The 23,911-nt window shown below is 48.0% G+C and overlaps 2 protein-coding genes across 17 annotated transcripts in view; both read left to right on the forward strand.

Annotated features, from left to right (window-relative positions):
• The window catches only part of MSANTD2 (Myb/SANT DNA binding domain containing 2), a 31,880-nt gene extending 20,489 nt beyond the window's left edge, over nucleotides 1-11,391 (forward strand). For 2 of the 15 annotated variants that reach the window (XM_025465099.3, XM_025465101.2), the window contains exons 2-4: nucleotides 3,910-4,009; nucleotides 5,583-5,643; nucleotides 9,842-11,391. In XM_025465099.3, the coding sequence (XP_025320884.1) occupies nucleotides 3,910-4,009; nucleotides 5,583-5,643; nucleotides 9,842-10,694 (1,014 nt within the window). In that variant the 3' untranslated portion in view covers nucleotides 10,695-11,391. Of the gene's footprint in view, nucleotides 1-12; nucleotides 1,206-3,678; nucleotides 4,010-5,582; nucleotides 5,644-9,841 lie in introns of those variants that run through there. The other 13 variants (XM_035715857.2, XM_025465102.3, XM_035715855.2 and 10 more) reach the window with 13 other exon arrangements.
• A 4,028-nt stretch (nucleotides 11,392-15,419) lies between these two features.
• Nucleotides 15,420-23,651, forward strand: ESAM (endothelial cell adhesion molecule). 2 transcript variants are annotated; one of them, XM_025465106.3, is made up of 7 exons: nucleotides 15,420-15,657; nucleotides 18,890-19,077; nucleotides 20,142-20,343; nucleotides 20,533-20,688; nucleotides 22,075-22,197; nucleotides 22,471-22,597; nucleotides 22,830-23,651. In XM_025465106.3, exons 1-7 carry the CDS (start codon nucleotides 15,588-15,590, stop codon nucleotides 23,143-23,145), a joined length of 1,182 nt encoding a protein of 393 aa, XP_025320891.1. In that variant the 5' UTR covers nucleotides 15,420-15,587; the 3' UTR covers nucleotides 23,146-23,651. The 2 variants fall into 2 exon arrangements, with proteins under 2 accessions (XP_025320891.1, XP_025320894.1); XM_025465109.3 differs by lacking the exon at nucleotides 15,420-15,657 and adding an exon at nucleotides 16,327-16,540.
• The last annotated feature ends 260 nt before the right edge of the window (nucleotides 23,652-23,911 follow it).

The following is a 23,911-nucleotide window of genomic DNA, read 5'->3' on the forward strand; positions in this document are numbered from 1 at the left end:
TGATTCCTCTGCTTATACAACCCAATACTGGATTTACTTACTTTGGCAAGATAGCTGCATTGTGCACTGTATTTAATGTTACGTGTACTGTAACCTTGGGTCTCTCTCTGCATTGCTGCCGTTAAATCCCCAATCCTGCCAATCTAAGACTCCTGCCTTTGTTTACCTGCTCCCCTCCCCCCCAGACCCTCCCCCCCCTTACATTCATCCACAATGAATGTCATCTTTATTCTCTCATTTCCTTTCACTCCAATCTTACACTTTGATAAAACTTTTGCTCTGTCTATAAATTATCAGTTGTCAGCCACCTGATTTTCCTCCCTGCTTTGGTAATGGGACAACCTTTAGTCTTCTCTCTGGTGCTTTTCCTGTCGGAATCATTAAACACTTGGCATTTTTTCCAAATCGGTTCCCTACGAACTCCTCTGATTTGACCGCCTGATCTAGTTGTTACCTATGCTTTAGTTCTTCTTTCCAGATTTTCTTGACTCCTCCTGACCTCTGTCCCTCTGACTTCATTCAAGATAACAATGTTATCTCACTCCTCTTCCCCAGTGAGATTGTAAGATTGATTTACCATGGAAATTTCTAGCCAATAAGGATAATATTATTCTTTGCAATTGTGAATAGACTAGTCTTTAATAATTTTAAGCAGATTCTTTCCCCGTTCTCTGCCCCCCCACCAAGATCTTAATTAAAAAAATAAGTGCTAGACGTTAAATTACTGCACATTTCTAAGACAAATGAGGTAAAGAAAGAAGGAAGGGAAGTAAGGTATTTGTGTTGAGTAGGAAATGGCCAAGTAGGCTAAACTGAGATTCTTGTTGGGTTTGGCATGGCTGTCTGAAATGGGAGGTGAGACTTTGTTTTTCCTAGATTCTGGAGCGTTCTCTTAATCTCAGATTTAGAGTAGGTTTTTAAGTTGGCTTATTTAGGACTGTTGACACAGACACACAGTCATTTAATTGCCTGCTTTGGTTCATCATTTAGAGCGTGGGAAGTGTAACTTTTTCTGATTGGAAGGTCTCCATATGCTCCTTTTATCCGTTTCTAAAGTCCCTGCAGTTTCACTGAATTCCAGTGTCTCCTATAGTGGTGGTCAATTTCACGTTTGAGTTCTCACTTTTTTTTTTTCTATCTTAGTTGATGTGTCCTATCCAAACAGCTTCTCCTTGGATCTGTGGATCTTTTACTGAACCCAGAAGGTACCTCTTATGTGTATTTATGTCTTAAGAGAGTTAAATCAATTTGGAAATCCTTTCAACAGGATTTCAATATAGTGAATTCCTATCATACAGATTTAGGAATTACTAAACATTTGTCTTCCAGGCTCCTGATAGATATTTTACATATCAGCACATTACACTATCAAAGTGTATTACAAAAGTACACGATGAAAGAGGAGGCAAGATCTTTTAGCCTTTTTTGATGAAATATATATCATCTGACTGTTCTTCCATATCTAAAATCATTAGATATTGGTAGTTTCCTCATTCACAATTACATAAGCCAATTAAAATTTCAAGCTCAATTTGGTGGTTTCAAAGAAAGTAAATCTTTTTTGTGGTTTCCCACCATGTATATTGTCAGAGATTGGTGGCTTTGTTTATGCCTGTATCCCATCCTGATAACCGTGGCACCTTTCTTCAAAGGAACATCAGTTTTATTTCTTGACTTCTGAAATAACCCTTAGTGACAGATCTGACTGGGCTCTTTGGTGTGCTGCATGCTTTTCTCTAGGCAGCCAGTCAGAAGTGAGCAGTGGCATCTCCATTTATGGCCTTGGAAGGGTGAAAGGGACACGGCCGGGACTCTCCATGTACGGTCCTTGGAGCAGTTGAAAAGAGTGGTTGGGATGTTCTTGGAGGCAGCAACTAGACATTGTGAGATAAAAATAAATTGGCAGGAGATGTTTGCAATTCAAATTCCAATCCCTGCAAGGAGGGCAGAGGGCACTGGGAAAGGAGAATATATAGAAAGTCAAATGAGATCTGCTGCAGGCATATGTCTCCTTCCATTGGAAGGGTTGCCCTGAGACACATTTCCCAAGTTCATGTCTGATTTTTTTCTAGAAAGTTTTGTGTTATGTAGTTGTAACTATGTTTTACAAAGGCAAAGAGGGAACACTTTTTTTTTTTAAGAGTGCATTAATCAGAAATCTCAGTTCTTTAAGGCATCATTTGAGGCACCAGAAGAGTTCTCTAGAAAGGGAGAAAGGCAGGTGCTTATGCAGGGGGTAGATTGGCTGGTTTTTCAGATGGGGTAACTAATCACGGCTGTGTTTATGTCTGAGGAAGATCATCCTATGTGTCATGCTTTTATTATTCCTTTTGCCCATCTGGATTTCTGTTCTCAGGGGACAGATCTGCAAAGTATTTGACAGTGTCTTCTTGTCGTTTGTCAACTGTGATTTGTAGATATGGAACTTTCACGGAGGCTCTGTAAAGATTATTAAGAGTTGGTTTAGTTTGGTGAGAATATGTGATATATTGGCTTATGGAAAGTGGAAAGTAATCTCACTGTTAGGAGAAACTTACAGTCTGGCTAATGCATATAAATTAAGTCTGAGGTGAGCTGGTTTTGCACAGTTGAGTTAGAAAATATTTGGGAGCCATCAAGGAGAAAAGGTCTTGTCTCTCAAGAAAACTGAGTGAAATCCAGTCAAGTAGAAGGGAGATTAGAAGGAGCAAGAGGAGCAGAGATGATAGACACTGGGTAGCACTAACTAAATTTGGATGCCAGGACTAAGTCCATGATTTATCCTTTAAAATATCATGTAAGACAGAATTAAGATCTACCATTAATTAACAAAACTGGGCAAATGATCAGAAGTACTCATTAGAAGACCAAGATGAAAATGGAAGGGTTGTGCAAGATAATAAAATCATCCAGGTTTTCTCTGTGGACTCAAGTAGTGATTTTTATTTGTTGTGTGGCACAAGGCAGAGGAAGAAATGAAATGATACCCCTCCACCTCACTCCCCCCCCCAACAAAAAAGGAAATTATTGGCCTCCTTTGTTGGTTTGTTTAGCTGGCAGTTTGAGTTGATAGAATGGATGAGTATTGGCTGATCTTTTGCTGTAGGAAGTAGTGTGTTGTTTCTTAATGGTTGATGTTTGAGACTAGGGATCTGTAGCATAATTGATTTGACTTCCTTCAAATTTTAGCAACTTCCCTAAAGACAGAGTAAGTTAGTAAGGACTACAGACTTTGTAAGTAATATGTTTTACTAGCTGATTCATTGAGGCATTGTTTTTTACTCTGTTTTCCTTCTTAAGCGTAAGGAAGGTTATATTCTTTGCTTTGGGAAATTCTTCTTTCTGTCCTCCCTTCCCTCACTTTTTCCAAATTCTGGGCACAATAGCAGCTCTTTCTCTTCTGTGGCAGGTGTGCATCCTATTGGCTGGCTGGTATTTCTTGTTTTCTTTTTCTTTTTTTTTTTCTTATTCTTTTTAAGGGGGGAGTGGGGGTATAAAAATATGTGTATGGGGTACATGCAATAATGTTGTAATGTTTCTTGTTGTTAAATGGATGATTAATTGCAAAATAATTGTTTGAATTATAACCTGTTTGAGTAAATGCTAAATTAGTTTTTTTTTCTAATATAATAATGAATTTGAAATCTAGCATTCCTGTAACAATGTGTCTTTGTTTGTCTGTCTGTGTCTGTCTCATAGTAATTAATATCTGTGGTCCGTACCTGGAAGAGGAAGTACAGCTTTAAAGGAATAACAAAAGACTTTGTGTCTTAGACCCTTCGCAGGTGTTACAGTCGGGTGAAAGAACATGGTGTTGGGAAAAGAAAGAGCAGTTACACATTTGAACAGTTGGAACAGGTGTTTGGTCAGGGAGGATGGGATGCTCAGCCCTGCCAGCCTGTACTTATTAACAGTAGTGGCTTGTACCAGGAGCTGGAGTCAGATGGCAGCACTATGGAGGAGTATCCACAGGAGGACTGGGGAAACCACAGTCAGGATCTCCATGGTTATCCAACAGATCAGGAATTGGGTAAGAAAGCCAATATATATGATGCTTAACTAATGTGTGTGTGTGTGTGTGTGTGTGTGTGTGTGTGTGTACACCTTTATATATGCACCGGTACTTAGTATCTGTCATTTCTTCTGGTACCGTTCCCATTGTCAGCATCAGGCACACAGCCAGCCTTACTTGGGGGCAATTTGGTCATCGTTGGTTTAGCCCTAAATTGCCAACAGGTGCTTGGTGTTGGTCATTTGGATTTGGGTACCAGCAAAAGTCCTAAAGACACAGAATTCCTAATCAGTGGCAGGTGGAATCCTAAGCAGTTTAAAATATCCTGCATATCCTTGGTTCTAAGACCGCTGCCAAGAATGTTAACTCTTGGTTCAGCTGCTCATGAGTATCTTTTCCTTCCATTATTCCAAATACTTTTCTCTTTATGATTTGGAAAAGGTCCCCAGCCAGACTTGAGTCTGAACAAAACAAAAGAAAACAAAACAAAAAAAGGAAGAGAAGCCTCATTTTATCTTGAAAAGAGCTGCTTTTGAATTTTGTCAGTGATTATACTCCTTCACAATTCATGAAGGATCCCATCCAAGCAGTAGCTGGAAGTATTTAGACTTAGCATTAAAGATGGAAAACAAAACTCCTGGCCGTCAAGTCCAAACTGGGGTGGTCTAATATTTGTTGGTTTTTTTTGCAACAAACGCTCCAGTTTGGATTTTCATACTTTGGAAGTCCGAATCCAGTTTCTGCTGCAGCCACTGTGCTTTGATAGCAAGTTATGTGATGAGTGTTCACTTCTAAGTAAATGTTTCGACTCCTCAGTGAGTTGCTCAGGCAACCTCCAAGGAACTATAAGTAGGATTGGCACTCTAAATGTGCTTTCCTAGCTTAAGATAAAAATCCATAGGCACCATTTCATAGAATTCCTGATGATAAAGAAATGCTAATTGAAAAGAAAAAGGATTAAATGCTAATATCTCCTACAAATGCTATTAAAAAAAATCTCTCAATATTGGAAGGGAGAGAAGAAAGAGGCTATAAAACTGTAAGAGTAACGCAATGTAAAGATTGGGAGAATAGAAAGGGCTGATGCCAAGTGATGGCTGCCTTTTAATTTCTAAGATAATAAGGTCTAAATTGCTTTGGCTTCCCATTACAGGGAGTTTTGCCCTAAAGAGTTAAGTCACCCAAACCTTAGGGAAAAATAATGTCCAGAGTATATTGATCATGATACTGGGGCGAAAATTGCTCTGTAAAACCTACACAGAAAATCTAAATAGAAGAGAATCGTTTTTCATTCTCGTTCCTTTAAAAATCATGTTTGCAGTGAAATTAAGCTTTAAGCTCCTAGCTAGCAATCCACTGGTGACCTTGAAGAATTTTATACTTGTAGAGCTGGTTTCTGATCTTGCATATAAATGTATGCATCTCATTATAAAAGAGTTATATTTATAAATCTGGCATTGGACAGGGTTTGACACTACAATTACAGCCTTGCATTGGAAAGTATGGGATGAACAGTCAATACAGTTACTTCTCTGCCTAAATGTATGCTACTTAGAAAAATATAATTTGTTTCAAAAACCTTGCTTTTCAGATGAAATACCTGTCACAAAGAGAACATTAAAAATAAAACAAGAGTCTTCTGAAGAAGCACAGTAAGTAGATGCTTCTTTCTACAAAGTGTATTTACCTAAATTTAATGACTGTTGGGAAGACCTAGAAAGTCACTGCTGTCATTAGGCACGTATGGAAAGTAACTGCCGTACCACTGAGGGAGCAAGTGTACTCACTGCTTCTCATCCTCTTAGCTTACATTTGCTAGTATTTAATCTAAAATGTTGAGGATTTTGTATACAACGTAAAGAAATAAATGTATTACACAAAAATAAATGTGTTGATGGTGCTTCCCTGTATGCAGATGTAGATATGTAGGTGTTTAATTATAGCACAAAAATGGCCCTGAGTTTAGCTGGGGTTGGGTGAGGTGACAGGAGGGCCAGAGGGGCACTTACATTTCCTTATGATATTACATTTTGGGGATCAAAAATCAAGCTCGTAGGTAGCCTTTTTATACATTTGGAAAAGAAAGTAGTTGCCAGAAGAAAGATGAAGTCTGGGGCTAGACTCCTTCCACTGGCTAGCTACTTCACCTGATCCTCCTCCCTCAGCAGTATCTCTTCTGTAAGGATAGCACAGGTGTCTGGGTTTCAGTGATACTATGTTTGTGGTTCTTTTCAATAACTTTAAGGAAATTATTCCTTAACTTTAAGGAAGTCCCTGATTAAATGTATGAAACAAATATATTAAAAGATGAATTTATGGGAAAAGTAGAGGAACACCATTTTTTTTCCCACCTGGTCACCTGGAAGCATTGATAGCACCCCCTTTTTTTTTCTTTCTGTATTTCATTCCACATATGTGATCTTGATGTTTGAGGGATATGGTGGGAAAAAAGGAGAACAGGCAAGGTGGTATGATAAGCAACAAGCAATATGAAAAGGAAACTGTGGTTTTCACTGAGCAAAACACCACCACCACCTGCTTTGCGAATGCTACTGTCTTCAGAGTATCTGTGGGACCAGAGTACCAGTTGCTCCCATATCTGGGGAGAGGGTGAAAGTTTGGGGATCCAGGATTATTCCTTAAAATTATAACCACTCCCTACCCCTCAAAAAAGAAGTTTATGACTCAAGTCAGTAGGTTTTACTGAGGCCATCTCTTGTTAGGAAATGGGTCTGTTTTCAAATTGTGACATCAGAATGTCCCAAAGGAAGGGAAACTTTGATGAATATTTTTAAAGATGCATTATTACTAGTCCCTACCTTCAAACCCCTAGTCCCCAAAAAGGCCATTGTCTCTCCTTCACTAAAACATCCCACTCGTCCTTTCACTACCACTTCGTTTCACTACAGGGGAGGCCCAGTTGATGTGAACTCAGACCTCACAGAATTAGTGTCACCTTCAAACCATCTGCACTTTTCCTGTGGTTGGAACTTTAGAAATCAGGAACTAAAATAGACAGTTCTCTAGAGCCATTTAAATAACTGGGTCTCATTTTCACTGTGCTCCATAGTTTTGAAAATGTGATGAGTCTTAGGCCCAGGGATCTTCAGGTTGGCATCAGAGCAGCAGGGCAAGACACTGACAGGTTCCATAGAAATAGACAGCTTTGCTCTCCAGGTTCTAGCTCACATGGTGAGAGATTTTTGTGGTTCTTATTAGGCCATTTATTTTCCAGTGCAAGTTTCTTCAGAACTGTTCCTTATTGATTATTTAGGGCTAGGAGAGTGCTGAGTAAAATAATTCCATCTGGGCATTGGATTTTTTTTCCCCTCTAAGTATAGGTGGGATTAGCCTGAGCTAGTGGACATAGCCTGTAGTTAAAAGATACCATCCTTCATCCATAAAGAAGAGTCACCTAATCTCATTTAGCCAATGTTTATTTGTCAAGTGCCTACTTTATGTCAGGCATTGTGATATATCAGTGAGCAGAACAGATGAAAATCTCTGCCGTCCATCTCAAGTCCTTAGCCTAGTCCTTGTGATCAGTGTAGCATTTCAAAAGAGGATGAGGAAGCAGGGTGGCTACGAAAGAGAGCTTTTCTTTAAAGCATTCATGCAGAAGCACGGTCCTATATCTTCACCTCATGAACACCAAGCTAAACATTAGCAATCAACTGAGTGCCTTTGTGTACTCTGAGAAGAAAAACAGTTCTCCAGAAATGCAGTGATTTCATCTTGATGGCCACTCCAAAGCTTGAGAACTTTCATAACAAACTAAAGAGTGGAAGAGGAGTCTAGGGCAGTCTTTGGCTCCAAGCAGCAGCAGATAACAAAATCTTAGCGTCTTGTCATCTTGCAAAGAAAGCCAAAGAGTGTTAAGAGGACAGATTGAAAATGACTATGTGGAAGCTTCCCCCAGTTTGTTCCCCAAACTCTTCCCCTAGAGGATACAAGGATTTATGTTTTGTTTTTTTTAAAGATTTTATTTATTTATTGGAGAGAGGGAGAGAGAGTGTAAGAGAGAGAACACAAGCAGGGGGAGGAGGAGAGGAAGGGGAAGGAGAGGGGCTGAGGCAGAGGGAGAAGTAGATTCCCCACTGAGCAGGAAGCCCAATGCGGGGCTCAATCCCAGGACCCTGAGATCATGACCTGAGCCAAAGGCAGATGCTTAACCAGCTGAGCCACCCAGGCACCCCCAAGATGCAAGGATCTTAATATGAAACTTTGAAGCATCTATCTCCTTCCAAGAACCTGTTAGCAACGATATACCTCTTGTCTCTTGCCTACATTTGATTGTACATAAGGGTGGTCGTTGAATATTTTTGTAACTCAAACCTGTAACGATAAAACTGTAAGAGACTGTTGCTAGGTTAATATTTAACAGACTTCAGTCTTTCAATATCAAAGTTTTGCCATACCTGAGAAACAAACTTGTAATTACATATCCCCTCATATATAGCACATGAGTTATCATGAAGTATCAGTTAGAATTATGAGTTAAGCAGCATGTGAAACAAGAACTTCCCAGCATGTTTTCCCTGTTACTATCCAAATCAAAATTATTTCTATACTTTTGTTCCACTTTAGAAAATATTTTCTAGGGGCTCCTGGGTGGCTCAGTGGTTGAGCATCTTCCTTTGGCTCAGGTCATGATCCCAGAGTCCTGGGATCGAGTCCCATATCAGGCTCCTGCGGGGGAAAAGAGCCTGTTTCTCCCTCTGCCTATGTCTCTGCCTCTCGTGTGTGTGTCTCACGAATAACTAAATAAAATCTTAAAAACAAATTTTTTTTCTAGAGTAGTCTCCATTCATTCATTTTTCCCTTTTAAATCCTAAGCTTGATGTAGACCTTTTCCATCTGAATTCTCAGATCTTGATTCTGTGCTTAACTGACCATTCTTCTAAATTTGGGAGTAGTAATGAATTTCAGACAAATAGAAGAAAATACCATTTTGTTTCTGCATCAGGTCATTAGTCATAATCTATTGTACATTTCCTACAGGAAGCATGAATGGGTCAAAATAACTGAACTCTTAAGAATTTACAGATTAGAAATTAAGTTATTCATTACTTTAAGTAATAGTGGATAGTTTTTTAAATACAACATCCTTCATCTGCTTTTGGTACTTAGGTCTGAAGGCCATCATATGCATTGTAATAGCCACTTTATAAGTCAGTAAGAGAAAGATAGATACCATACGATTTCACTGTATACAACTTGAGAAGCAAAAAAAACAAGCAAAGGGAGAAGAGAGAGAGAGACCAAGCAAGAAACAGACTCTAACTATAGAGAACACACTGATGACTCCCAGAGGGGAGTGGGGGTGGGGGGTAGGAAATGGGGGATGGAGATTAAGCAGGGCTCTTGTCGTGAGGAGCGCTGGCTGTTGTATGGAAGTGTTAAACCATATTGTACACCGGACACTAATATAACACTGTATATTAACTATACTGGAATTAATAAATTAAAAAAATTTTAAATTCTAAATCCTTGGGTTTCTGAAATCTTAGGGTCTTACATATCAATAGTTACTAAGTTTAATACAGCCAGACTATAGAAGTAATGGTAAGCAGCTTATCAATAATTCCTAGAAACTTCCTAGGAAAGAGTATTTCTCAGATTTTAATGCTGTGTTTATCTAGACCTGCACTGTCCAATAGGGTAGCCACTATTTAACCGTAATTTCCAGTTATGACTAAAAATCTCCTGTGTCACTCACACTGGTCACATTTTAAGTGCTAATGGCTACTATATCGGATGGCACAGATCTAGAACATTTGCATCAATGCAGAAAGTTCTGTTGGACCGTGCTGATCCCTGAGGAATTTGACTTTGTATTTCTCTTTCTAGGAAGAGAGACATCATGCAAAACATTGTACAGATTTTGGAATCAGTACAATTGAAATGGGAACTATTTCAGAGCTGGACAGACTTTTCAAGGCTTCATCTTTCTAATAAACTGGCCATTTTTGGAATTGGTTATAACACCCGTTGGAAAGAGGACATCCGTTATCATTATGCTGAGATCAGCTCCCAGGTGCCCCTTGGCAAGCGACTCCGGGAGTACTTCAACTCCGAGAAGCCCGAGGGACGAATCATTATGACCCGTGTGCAGAAAATGAACTGGAAAAATGTTTACTACAAATTCTTAGAGATCACCATTAGTGAGGCTAGATGCCTGGAGCTGCACATGGAAATTGACTGGATACCCATTGCCCATTCCAAACCAACTGGTGGGAACGTGGTTCAATATTTATTACCAGGAGGCATTCCCAAAAGTCCAGGCCTTTATGCCATTGGCTACGAAGAATGTATTGAGAGGCCCCCTTCACCGCACTTGGAGCGACGTCCTCTGGACCCAGGAAAGGAGGGCCGGGTTGACTTGGAGACCCTCTCAGCGCAAGCCTCATTACAGGTGGAAATCGAACCCACCCGAATAATCTATTGCTACCTCGGGATTGCTGAGGTCAGGACTCTCCAGCAATGCTTATTTTTACATTTCCAGGCAAATGCCAAAACCTTCAGCAAAGATTGGGTTGGTATTAATGGGTTTTTATCTCAGAACTGTATCGTGGATCCCGGAATTTCCCCCAAATCCATCTATATCAAATTTGTAGAAGTAGAGAGGGATTTTCTTTCCGCTGGCTCTTTAGTCGAGTGCCTGGAAAAAGCCATTGGGTACCCCTTAAAATTTAACAACTGAATGTCATCCTTCATAAGGATTTGGGCTCTTACCTCCCTCTTCTCTACTCACTTGGCATTACTCAGACTGCCTCTCATCCAGATGCTGCCATCAGGCTCTTCATGGGAACTCTTACCACCATTGGGCCAGTACAACTTCTACAGAATCATACTAGACTTTGGGCAGAAAAAAAAAAAAAAAAAACAGACCTCACCTGAAAATGCTCATTTTGAGCAAGCAAGATATACAGCGAACTTGCATGGTGGGTTAGCTGTTTTCTTTTTTAAAAACAAAAAACAATTTTTAAATGGATTTTAGAGCCCTGATATAAACAAATGTAGGTACATTCCATATTGGACAAAACTTATACTTTGAGTTTCATATGAAATTGAAAAATTGTATTTTTTTCACAATGTTTCATTTTTACACATCTCTATGTCTCTATATAAGTATTATTTACAACCCTGAATAAATAAGCAATAGATAATGGCAAGTTAAATCTTGAGTCACAGTAAATAAGACTGTTTTTCAATATCACCCTTAGCTACGATTGTATATAATTTAGAGTCTCATTTTTTTCACCACCCAAGTGTTTTGCTATTCCCAATCAGTGTTGCCTGCAAAGACCTTTGTTTCTGTGATGTACCAACTTTACGGTTGTGTTGCCATTTAAACTTTTTAAGAAAAAAAATATTAAAGTAATTCTTGACCTCTTGGAGTACTAGTTGAACTTTTTGTAGCAGGGTATAGTCTCACTGGCACTGGGGACTGTGCTCTGACTTTTCTGCTGAGAATGTACAGAACAAAGGGAGTAGGATATCTTCACTTACTCTCTGTACCCCGCTGACCAATATCATTATTTCTTGTCAGAGTACCAAAGTCACTGGACATTTCATTTTTTCTCTTTTCTTTCTTTTCTTTTCTTTTCTTTTCTTTTCTTTTCTTTTCTTTTCTTTTCTTTTCTTTTCTTTTCTTCTTTTCTTTTCTTTCTTTCTTTCTTTCTTTCTTTCTTTCTTTCTTTTCTTTTCTTTTCTTTTCTTTCTTCTTTCTTCTTTCCTTTTTTTAAATGACTGAGATGTTCCTTCTGACCCTAAGTACGTGAATTAGTAAGAGATTTTCATTCCTCATCTTTATACTCAGTAGTCAAGGGCAGCTCTCTCAAATGAGAGTACAAATGGAGAAGTGTGGTCATCATGCTGTTTATATAAAGAAGAGAAGATCCAATAGAAACATTCAAAAACTTTTTTGAGTGATGCACAGAAAAGGAAGTTGTAAGGTATCAGTCCATTAGGAAAGTAGCTATCTCATTTAGACCTTTCGGGGATTTCTTTGCATCACCTAGCGCTCCACTTAGTGGTTAGTGCTCATGGCTAACAACGAGCTTACTAGAAGAGCAGTCAAGGGTCACTTTGGTCTCACGGCTGGGACTTATTAGATTGGTGATTTATCTTTAATGACTGCCCCAACATCTCTCAGGTTCTCTACTTTAGATGGACTGCAAATCCAGGTAAGAGCTATAATTTTCCCTATTTTTTATACTATTGAAGATAAAATTGCATATTGATAAAAAAATGTTCTCCTTCCTACAACCTGAATGACTCAAATCAGTGATTTTTCTCATCCTGATACCTCTTAGTTGATGCTTATTTTTCGAATGGCTGGAGTGCTTTTAATCAATGGGATGACTTTTATTAATGTCATTTTAGTCTAGGTTTAAGCAGTTGGCTGTTTTCTGATATGAGCTGCTAAAAATGGATGCTAGTGGAAGTGCCTGGCTGGCTCCATTGGTAGAGCACGTGACTCTTAATCTTGGGGTTGTGAGTTCAAGCCCCACGTTGGTTGTAGAGCTTACTTAACAAAACAAATTTTAAAAATGGATACTAGTTCAGGGGGAGTATAAATATTCTTGGAATTTGAGTGTAGCACCTCTTCTCCCTGGGCACAGTCTATAGGGATGGGCCTTAGGGAATTTTTATGACTTTGCTTTTCTTTAGAACTTGGAATTACAGACTTAAAGGCTGAGGTTCTGCTGACAATCTTTTAGCAGTAATTTCTTAATATTCAGTGCTAAGTGCTTCAGGAAAAAGCATTATCAAACTTTGGTATCCCCCAAACTTTGCCACCAACCAACCCCAAAACCAACATGCTTTGTGCATTTTTCTTTCTATCCCACTCCCTGTTGCTATTACTTTAGCTGGGGTGGTCATTTGGGGAAAATTTAGTGTGGATGTTTTAAATCTACCTAATTTTACCTGTTTTAATCTACCTGAGAATGAGGCATTACTACTAGAGCACTGTGGGCAGCACAGAGAAGGTGGCCAAGGCTGGATCCAGGAACCAGTATGTTTTCACCATTTGGCTTGGAATGGGTGAGCAGTAGGGGCAAGAGGACGAAACGACACTGGGAAATGAAGCTTGGAAAGAAAGGAGATTGCTGATAACTGAATATCCAGTTTCTTTGGCCAGAACAGTCTAGAAGAGAGGGTAACAGGGTATCATATAACTATATGAGCATTGCTAAAGACAAAAAGTGGACCCTTAATGAAGCCATATATCTGAGTTGGGGGTGGGGGTGGGGAATGGAGACACCATGTTCAAACTAAGAATTAGCACATTTTGAGAGATGAGGTGAAGTATGATTGGAAGAAACGCTAGTGGCCTGCATGTCTCTTAACATATCAAACTATGAACTTAGCTCTTGAATGCAACATGTTTATGGAAGCAGTCTCCAGGTCACTCACAGGTTATCTGCCAACATCCTCACATTACACAAGGGCAGGGAGCAGTGTTCATCCTAAAATGCATCCTGGCAAAAGCTTTCAGAAAGGAAGGGAGCTGCTCTGCTAATTTCTGTCACTTTGATGCGGGGCCAGCAGAAAGAAATGGTTGGGATAGGAGTGAGTGGGAAATTTTTTGGTTGGGATGAGGGCAGTGTGAGAGTCCTGAAGGGCCTGCCCCTGTGTCACAGGGAGAGATTCGCCGCCTACCCATCTTTGGTTGCAGCTTTACTTCCGATGTTGCAAATTATTTAGGATCTACATTCCAAAGGAAAAGTCAGCTACAGAGAGTGAATATTGAGACTCTACCTTGTATAGCACTTGATAGGGCTGAGCACAGCCCGTGTAATTAGATGCTTTGGCATTCCTGGACACAGACAAGAGACTTTGTACTACCTTTCTTGGAAGGAGTTCCTTATTTGGGGTCACTTAACCCTGGTCTGGAAATGAAGGGGGATGTTTATAGGAGGTGGTGGTTTGCACTGTAAACTAAAGAAAAATCTGAGTGTGGTAGAGTAGAAAAAACCAAACCAACAGCCCCCAAGTACACATACACACACACACACACACACACACACACACAATCGCTTGACAATGCAAGTGTGTACGGCCTTGCATAAGTGTATGAGACCCGCAGTTCTCTTTTCTGTTGCCTTTGCTGGCTGCCGCTGAGCTGCCAAGTGTTAGATTCCAGGGGTTGCATGAGCGGTCTAGTGTTTGCACAGGCATTTCTCAAAGCCACTGCATGGCAGGTATTTGAAGCGCAGCCAGGCAAGTCACACTAGGAAGAGGCACCTGAGAAGGTCTACGGGGCGCTGTGTAGAAAAAGCCCCTGCGCAGTCGGGCACAAGGACCACATTCCGCGTTAAAATAGAGCAGAACCTTGTGGAATAAATGGAATCGGAGGCCTGGCTGCTCTTCCTCCCAGTCAACTGGCACCCAGAGCAGGCAGCGCCAGGAATTCGTTGTTCTGCTTTCTGGCCCCGGTGACCTTTGCTCGGTGGCTAAGCTGTGCCCTAAGCTGTGCCCGGATGTTCGAAGCATCTGTGTTTGGGCTGTTGGACGGAGAAGCAGGAACAGGTGCGCGCCCCTCTGTGAGGGCGCTGCGGCCGCCAGAGGGCGCCGAGGTGCCTGCGGACCGCCTGGCGGGGGGGATGGGGGGGGGACACGGTTAAATTAGATTCACAGCGAACAAGAGCTGGCCCGGAAATTAAAGGATCAGAGAGGGCCTGATGACGGATGGGGGGCAGCGAAGATACGGGGATAAAGAAACGGGGGGCGTTGTGCGGTCTACCTTCCCAGAGCCGCCCATAAACCCCTCCGCAGTCGGCATGAGGCCCTAAACCACTCTTCCGAGGCGAGGAGCTGGGAGCCTGGCTCCTGTCCTCAGTTTCCCGCTCAGCTCCTGGGGCTTCCTCGCGCCGGCCCTTTCCCTACCCGGGGTGTGCGGCACCAGAGCCGGGGCCCCGGGGGCTTGGGGAGGCTCGGAGGACCTGCCGACCGCCCCTCCCTCCGCCGCCGCAGGTGCACAGGTCCCCTGCCCGGGGGCGGCCGCGGGGCCCCTGCGGGGCGGGGGCGAGGGCGGGGGGGCCGCCGGGACCCGAGCAGAGCCGAGCTTTCAGGCGGGAGAACCGGGCCCCTCCGGCCGCACACCCCGCGGAGGCCCCGAGGCTTCCTCCGCAGGCGGGGGCGCGCCACCCCCGAGGCCGGGGCGGGCGTGCGGGTGGCTCCCGGCGCGGGGGTCCCCAGGCCTCCGGCCGCCCAGGGTGGCGGCTCAGCACCGCTCCCCTTTGCCCCGGCCCCGCGGCCACTTACCCGCCCCCACCCTGCGTCCTGCCCGGGTGGAGGCCGCGGGATCCGCCGTCGCAGCGCGCGAGCCGCCCCCACCCCCGGCGGCGGGTCCCCCGCGCGCCCCGCCCGGGAAGACCGCGACCTCCCCGCCCCCTCGACGCCCCGCCCCCCTGTCCCCGCCGGTCCCCACCCCGCCGGCGGGACACGCGCGCACAGACTCCGGCCAGAGCCGCCCTGGTGTCAGCGGCCCGGCTCCGCGTCCGCCCCGGCTGCCCAGGCGCGCAGCACCTGTCGCTCGGTGTGTCCCGGAGCCGGTGCCCCTGACGCCGGCCGGCCAGGGAGTGCCATGGTTTCCCTGCCCGGGCGCCCCGCGACCAGCTTGCTGCGGCTTTTGTTCCTGGGGCTGAGTACCCTCGGTGAGTGCAACCCGGCCCGGAAGGGGCCTGAGATGGGAGATGGGGTGAATCCCACCCCCAGGGAGGTGGTCTTGGGCCCTGGTTAGGATCCGGATGGATGGGGACTCCCGCCTCTGCTCTTGCCCTCCTCCCCCCTCCCCACCCAGGGCATCCCTGCTGGCAGCGTGTCCACACAGCTATCACCTTGGGTGTGGACTATGTGTGGCGGCGGAGAGGGTCCGGACACGGCTGGGTAGACCTCTGCTGAGTTGTGGGGACCAGTCCTCCCCCGCACTCCCCACCTCCACGCAGCAGGGCCAGATGAGCTGCGCTGCTAGATGAGACACTGGCTAAAGAGCTTAAGGACTTAACTCCAGTCCCCCCTCCTATCCCCCACCCCACGCTCAAGCCCATATCCAGGAGCCCCCAGGAATTCCCTGGGTACCGGGCTGGACAAACACGCTTCATGTCAATTCCCCAGCCCAGATCCTCCCTCTAGCCCCCTCCTGCTTCCTGCCCTGGGAATAAAGGGAGGTGCCCCAAAAGCTTGGCCGTGAGGTCACTTGGGACACAGGAAATGGGGGAGGGGTTTGAATGCCTAAAGGAGCAGAATTGTGACCCCCCCCCCCACCATCACCGCGAGGTCCACCACCCCCATTGGTTCCTAGAGCCAAAGGGACAAAGGAAATAGAGAGGAGGCTCCTCAGAGTCGGAGAGGAAGGGTGCCTCCTTGGAGCAAGTGCTTGAGGCGTGTCGGAGGCTTCCAGGAGCTCCCAGGAGCTGGGGTGGCCCTGCGGCATCTGGAGAAAAGAGGACGCAGTAAGAGCAAACCGTTATAAACTTGTTTCACTTCCTCTGGGGCTTTCTTGCCATCTCTTTTCAAGGATCCCGAACTGGGTGAAGGGTGAGTTTGTCAAGGTCAACTTTAATCCATTTCTCTCAGGTCAGAAGTCACCAGATACAGAGAGACCTAGAGTGGAACTCAGCCACAGTGATGGGGACTGAGAAGGGGACCCCCTAAAGCTCACCCATGCCCCCTTTAGCCTGCTATGTGCCACAAGGGTGTTGGGGCATGAAGTCATTAGGGTCCCCACCTGCCACACCAAATCCTGGACAGATTTCTGCTCCTCTAGGCTTGGTGGGCCTGCCCCAGGGTCCCTTCACTTAAGTCTCAGCCCCCTTCTCCCAACGTCAGCCTCGGCCTCTACCGCCAACGTGCCCATCTCTGCGGGGCGCTTGCGACGCAGGAGAAAAAAGTCCAAGTTCGCTGCGTGGGCATCGTCCGCTACCTCTCCTGCAAGCTCTGCCTTTCCTACCCTCACTCTGGGCCTCAGTTGTTAGGACGACGACAGCCCAGGCTGCACGCCCCTAACTGGCCTCCCCAGGGGGCTGCTGAGCTGCCGCCGCACCCGCGAGTCCCTGGCACCCGGGCACCCGGGCGAGCGCCTCGAGCGCCGCGGCCCTGCTGGGATCCGGGCTCGGCCGACCCGGGGAGGCCGTGCGCTCCGCGCTCCCGAGGCCCGCGCCGCTGCCCCTGGGGCGTGAGAAGCCCGCGGGGGGAGTTTCTCAGAGGAAGGGAAACTAAAAATAGTAGCCCCGGGGAGCGGGCCCATTTTTTGTGCTCCTCTGGCCGCGGCCTGCTCCCTCACTCGGGCCCGAAGGGTCCCTTTCTTGGGCCGCCCCGCGTCCTTCGCGTCCTCCCCCAACGCCGCACGGACGCCGTGGGCCGCAGGGGCGTCTGCGGCGGGGGACACCCGGGGCCCGGGCGGGGGAGCCCCTGGCTGCCGACGGGGGGGGGTGCGTGTCCATCACTGCTGCCACCGCCACCCCCACCTTTTGCAGAGTGAAAAAGAGGAGCGCGGGGCCTGGGGGCGCCGGTGGCGGAGGGGCCCGCGCGTGTCCCGGGGCGCAGGCAGGTTTCCCCGACGGGAACCGCTTGTGGCCTCGGGGCGTGCGCTGCAGGGAGGCCGGGGGAGATCCGGGGGAGATCCAGGGAGACCCCGATGGGCCCGCAGAGGCCGGTCCGCGGGCCGCTCCGCCCGGGCCCCCGGGGCGGGGCGGGGCGGGGGGGGGGGGCGTCGGGCTCCTTGAGCAGAGGTTGTTTTCTCCTGTAGCACCTCCGGCCCTGCGGCTCCCGCGTCATTGTCTTCAGCCTTATCACCCGGCACAAGTTTCCTGCCCCGGCCCGCGGGGACCCGCCAGGAAGCGGACAGGGGGTGCCGCGAAGGCCAAGGAATAGGGGTGGGGGTGCTGGAGAGTCGCGCAGCCGGAAAGCCGCGGGGGTGGCGCGCATCCTGGCCGGATCCGCTCCAGGGGGCGGGGAGCGGGTCACGTCGGGGGTCGGCGGCCCAGACTCGTCGGCCCGCCGTGGTGCCAGCCTCCTCGGCCTGGCAGCGTACAAGCCCAAGGTTATTCCCTCCCGGGGCTTGGGACTCGGCTGCCCGTCTGCCTCTCTCCAGTGTTTCTGGACGCCTTGGCGCAAGCATGGACCCCACTGTCGTCTCCTTGAACCCAACACCCCGTCCACCCCTGAACGCCACACCCACGCCCGGGAGACTCGTACTCGAGTGTCCCGGGGCCTCCATCCGTGTTCCGTCGGCCCCGCTGCCCAGCGGCCTCGCAGGACGAGCGCGGGCCGCCCGGACGCTTGGGGCCACCTCCTGGGCCTGGGCCTGGGCCTGGGCTTTCCTGGGGGAGGCCCCGGTGCGGACGCGGGGTGGGGGGGAGCGCCGGGCCGGCTCCGCTCTCCGCTGCCCGAGCTGAGCTGTTGATTCAGACGGAGCCGCGGGTTAATCGGTAATCCGGCGGCCTCCCAACCCCCCCACCCCGCCCGTGGGGTCGAGGAGCAGGAGCAGGAACGCTGGCCATCCAGACCTGCGCCGCTGCCCCAGAAAACTGGGGGAGCCAGTGCGCTGCAAGGGTGCAGGTTAATAGTAGGAAACCTGCCCCCCTCCCCTTAGGGGTCGTCCCCTCCCCGCGGGAAATCTGCCCCCTTCTCTGGGCGCGTAGAAACCCGCTCCTCTGGATGCAAATAAAGGCGCAGGAATGTGTCCCTACCCCCGCTAGGAGCCCTGGGCTGAGCTCTGACAAAAGCAGGACCGTAGGGCAGCAGCCCCTGGGCGGTGTTCGAGGCCCAGGAGGTGGACCTGCGAGCTCCGTCCTCTCCCGCCGCGCGTGGGGCAAGGTCCGCAGGCCGAGCGGGAGCCGGTCCTGGGCGCTCACGCTCTCGCCTCCTCCGCGCTCTTGTGCTCAGCGTCCTCCTCGCGGGCCCAGCTGGAGCTTCACGTGCCCGCGGGCCTCGCCAAGCTGAAGGCGGTGGAAGGCGCGGAGGTCGTGCTCCCGGTGTGGTACACCCTGCGAGGCCAATCGCCCGCCCAGCCTGGGCCGTGGGAGTTGCTCACCGTGATGTGGTTCTTGGAACAAGGGCAGGATCTGAACCAGGTGAGGCAGGAAAGCATCTCTGCCAGAGGCTGGGGGCAGCCTGTGACCCGGCCCAGGGACGAGCTGGCGGGAGTGGGAGGGGTGGCCTGGGCAGAGGGGACAGGGAAGGAGTTGGGGAGGAGGAGTGAGGTCCTCCTCACCGCCGGGGTGTTTGGTCTGACTTCGGAGGGTGCCCGAAACGATGTTCTTGTCCCCAACTTTCTCCCGAAATCCAGGAAACGAAATGCAGGAAAGCAGAAAAGCATTTTGCTTTGCTTTGCTTTGCTTTGCTTTGTGGGAGGGACAGTGAGGATTGAGGTTTCATCACAAGGGGAGGGTTAGGGCGAGGATCACACAACATGGAAAAGCTGAGCATCTTCCTATTTTCACCTTCTTTGTGCTTTGGACACTGTCACAGGCCACTTCTCTTCCCGAATCCGTCCCCTGAATACACTCCTTTGAGAGACAAGGGGCAGGCTCCTTACACTTACCCTCCCTCCTTCCTGACATCAGACTTATTCTCCAAGGCAGAGTTACCCAGAAGCCAATGAAACTTCATTTTCAAAGCCCCATATTTGCTTCGGCTCCTCCGAAGGCTCTGGAAAGTATGTTCAAGAGGTCATTTGATAAGCAGGGGGGCTGTATGTGAGAAATTGAGATTGCAGGGTTAGATCCTGGGTTCACAGGGTCTGAACTTATACATGGGGAAAGGGGACATCTTCAAGATAAAGAAGAGTATAAAAAGATTTTTAAAAAAATCTTGGGGGTACCCCTGCAATCCAAGTTTCTTTCATAAATACCCTTGTTTACATTATCCCTCACCCATTATACCACCTTTCTAAACGCCCCAAATGGGAGATGAAGAGACAAAGCATAGGGGGTCAAGAACTGTTGTGGGAAGAGGACCCAGGGGCAGAGAGAGGGAGGCTAGAGAGACAGCAGGTGAATGAGGAGCTGGTACAGGGTAGAGGGATGAGTACAGGGAGGAGCACTTGAAGACTGCCAGCGTGGGGGAGGCGGGTCAGCTGAGCCTGTGGGCACAGGGCACACACGGAATAACGGGGAGGCGTTGTGCTCCCCACCAGGTGTTGGCGTACATCAGTGGGGCCACATCAAGCAAATCTGGGGTATCCCTGGTCTACTCCATGCCCTCCCAGAACGTGTCCCTGCGGCTGCAGGGCCTCCGGGAGAAAGACTCTGGGTCCTACCGCTGCTCTGTGAATGTGCAAGACCATGAAGGCAAAAATAGGAGCCATGGCAGCAAAACTTTAGAACTCAGTGTGCTGGGTGAGTGTGAAGTACACTTTGCAAACCTTCCCCAGCCCCATGGGGGGAGGGGGGGACAGGCAGGTCTCTCTCCCAAATGGCAGAGTGTAGAGGTTGGAGGAGGGGGGTACAGGGAGCATTTGGGGGGTGGGGATGGCAGGGGTCTGTTTTTCCTTGGGTTTGAGTTTTTAACCCATCTTTCTGCTCCAGTTCCTCCAGCTCCTCCCTCCTGCCGCCTCCTGGGCGTGCCCCGCGTGGGGACCAATGTGACCCTGAGCTGCCAGTCCCCAAGGAGTAAGCCAGCTGCCCAGTACCAGTGGGAGCGGGCACCCCCATCTGCCCAGGTGTTCTTTGCACCAGTTTTAGGTGAGGGCACTTGAGACTGTGGCTGGGGTAAGGAAAGATGAGAGGCACCAGAGGGGACGGGGGCGGGGCAAAAAGGGGAGGCAATGCTGCAAGGTACTGGGGTGGAGGAGGATGTGGAGAGAAGGGGTGGGAAAAGAGGGCCCTCCAGGTGCAGGCACTGTGCTGGGGGCTTTCAGGTGCTGTGGCTCTGGAGCTAGGTAATCTGCATTCAAATTCCAGCTTTGCCATTTACTAGCTCTGCAACTCTGAGCTATTTCTAAAACGGGAATATCATAGCCCTGATTTGGACCCACTAGTTATAAAAGATGTTTTGAGGACAATTGGACATTTTCTTTCTTTTTTTTTTTCTAATGATTTTATTTATTTATTTGTGAGAGACACACACAGAGAGGCAAAGACACAGGCAGAGGGAGAAGCAGGCTCCCTGCAGGGGACTCAATCCCAGGACCCCGGGATCATGACCTGAACCAAAAGCCAGACGCTAAACCACTGAGCCACCCAGGCGTCCCTGGATATTTTCAATATGGATAATCAGATAATTACTCTTAGGTGTTAGATAATTCCTTTAAAGAATTATTAACTTATCAGATGTGGCAGTGGATTTGTAGTGATGCGGCTGATGTCCTTACGTTTTAGAGACTTATGCTGAAGCATTTATTTCTAAATGTCTCGCAAAAAAGAGAAATGAAGTAAGTAGAGCAAAATGTTAACAATCATCGAATCAAAGTAGTGGGTATATGGATTTTCATTTTGTCCCTTTTTCTACTTTTCATTTGACCAGTTTGATAATAAAAAAATTATTTGTATTTTTAAAATAGTACTTAGCTCATAGGTTTGTTGTGAAGTTTTCATAAGTTAGTCCATGTCAGGAACTTAGTCTCTGGGGTAGAGTCAGTGGTCAATAAACTCGAACTGTTACAATGGTTATATTATATTATCCTTTCAACACCATCAAAGAGGTCATATTACCTCATTTTACAGATAAAAAAACTAAGACCCAGGAATAGCCAGTAACTTGTTCAAAGTCACATGGCCTGTGGGGCATCTCGGGGTTTCTGATTCCTAGCCTAATATTTTCTTTCTCATCACACAGCCAATCCGAAATAAAAGTAAAAATGGTATTTGGGTTGTTCTGGGCATCAGTTCCTCTCTGAATCTTTTTAGAAATCAATCAGGGACACTGAGCAGTGGAAATGGCGAGAGGCATGGGGTTCGCAGTTCAGTGCCTGGGGCCAGTACCCAGCATGCCGGCTGTCACAACTTTTCCCACTGTGAGGCAACAGACAGATGAGTCTCCCAGAGAGACAAAGAAGATGTTCCAGAAGGGGCAGAATTTTTTCAGGGGGAAAGAGGGTCCCTGGACTTATGGCCAAATTGTGTCCACAGATGCCATCCGTGGATCTTTAAGCCTCACAAACCTTTCCAGTCCCATGTCTGGAGTCTATATCTGCAAGGCCCACAATGAGGTGGGCAGTGCCCAGTGCAACGTGACCTTGGAAGTGAGCACAGGTCAGTGAGGGGTAAGTGTGGTTAAGGAGAAGATTGGACACAGGTGGGGGTGGGGTTGCAGGAGGAGAGGAGGCCTGTCTGCTGAGGCCTCTCAATGTCAACAGGACAAGGAGCTTGTCCTGGTCAAATGTTTGTACAAATATCTGGTCACTGACTGACCATTTTCTGCTTGACGGGAAGAAAAGAAAAGGTTTCTGGTGGCGGTGGGGTACAGGGATTGGAGGGGACGGGGACCAGCTGGGAGTCTCCCTCTGACCCCAAGGCTTTTTCCAGGGCCAGGGCCTGCGGTGGTTGCTGGAGCTGTCGTGGGCACTCTGGTGGGGCTGGGGATGCTGGCCGGGCTGGTCCTCTTGTACCACCGCCGGAGCAAGGCCCTAGAGGAGCCGGCCAATGATATCAAGTAAGTGTCTCTGCTCCAATGGGGTTCTGCTCGCTTCCCTTGGTGCTCAGAGTTTGGGCAGCTGTCCTCTCAGGGAAAGGTGGGCAGTGGCTGAAACGGCTTTCCATTGGGTGGGCTTTAAGGGAGGGGAGAGTGAAAAGGTGTGTGACCAGGGAGGAAGACAAAGCATGTAGAAATGCTCCCCTGCTCCCCCTTCCAGCTTCTGACCTCTTATTACTTCTTTGATGACCAGGGAGGATGCCACTGCTCCCCGGACACTGCCTTGGCCCAAGGGCTCAGACACAATCTCCAAGAATGGGACCCTTTCCTCGGTCACCTCAGCTCGAGCCCTCCGGCACCCGCAAGGGCCTCCCAGGCCCGGTGCCCTGACCCCCACGCTCAGCCTCTCCAGCCAGGTCCTGCCTTCACCCAGGCTGCCCAGGACAGATGGGGCCCAGCCTCAGCCAATATCCCCCAGCCCGGGTGGGGTCTCTTCCTCCACGCTGAGCCGCATGGGCGCTGTCCCCGTAATGGTGCCCGCCCAGAGTCAGGCTGGGTCTCTGGTGTGATGGTCCAGCCACTCATCAGCTAAGCCATCTGGTTTCTCTCCTTCCTAGACGGGTCCCCCTAGCACAGAGGCCTGAGTCTTGGGAGACCACCTTCCAGACCTCCAGTTCTCTGCTCACACCTTTCTTTACTATGGGGAAACTGAGTCTCAGTTAAGATCCAAACATTCAAGAGGTAGAAGAGGAAGTGAATCTTGGGGATTAGGAAGAGGGCCACCCCCTCCCCCAGGCCTTCCTATGACTGCAGGGAACACTGCTGAGATGTGGCCCTGGTAGGGACGGGCCAGTCCAGGAGTCCTCCAGGCCCTTGATCTGTACTCCACCCCATCTAACAGCATCCTTCACTCCCACTCCAGCTCCCTGCATTCATATAACCTGTCCTGCTGGCTTGGTTGGGTTTTGTTGGGGGCAGGGGATAGGGAAGGTATTTTTTTTTTTAACTAACTTGAAATATGTTTTTGTTTTTATTTTGCAAATTTTAATAAAGACGCATTGTGTTTGTATGGAAAGTAAGAGTCAAATTGCCTTTTCAAACCCAGGAGGGCTTCTCCACACAGCCTCCTGGAACAGCTCTCCTAGGGTCTTTAAAAGGGTCATTTGTGGGGGCGCCTGGGTGGTGCAGTCAGATGGACAACCAACTCTTGGTTTTGGCTCAGGTGATGGTCTCAGAGTGATTGTCCCGGGGTCCTAAGATCCAGCCCTGCAGAGTCTGCTTGGGATGGATTCTCTCTTCCTCTCCCTCTGCCCCTCCTCCTCATGTTCTCTCTGT

This window comes from Canis lupus, chromosome 5 (assembly GCF_003254725.2).
Source record: "Canis lupus dingo isolate Sandy chromosome 5, ASM325472v2, whole genome shotgun sequence".
Taxonomy (NCBI): domain Eukaryota; kingdom Metazoa; phylum Chordata; class Mammalia; order Carnivora; family Canidae; genus Canis; species Canis lupus.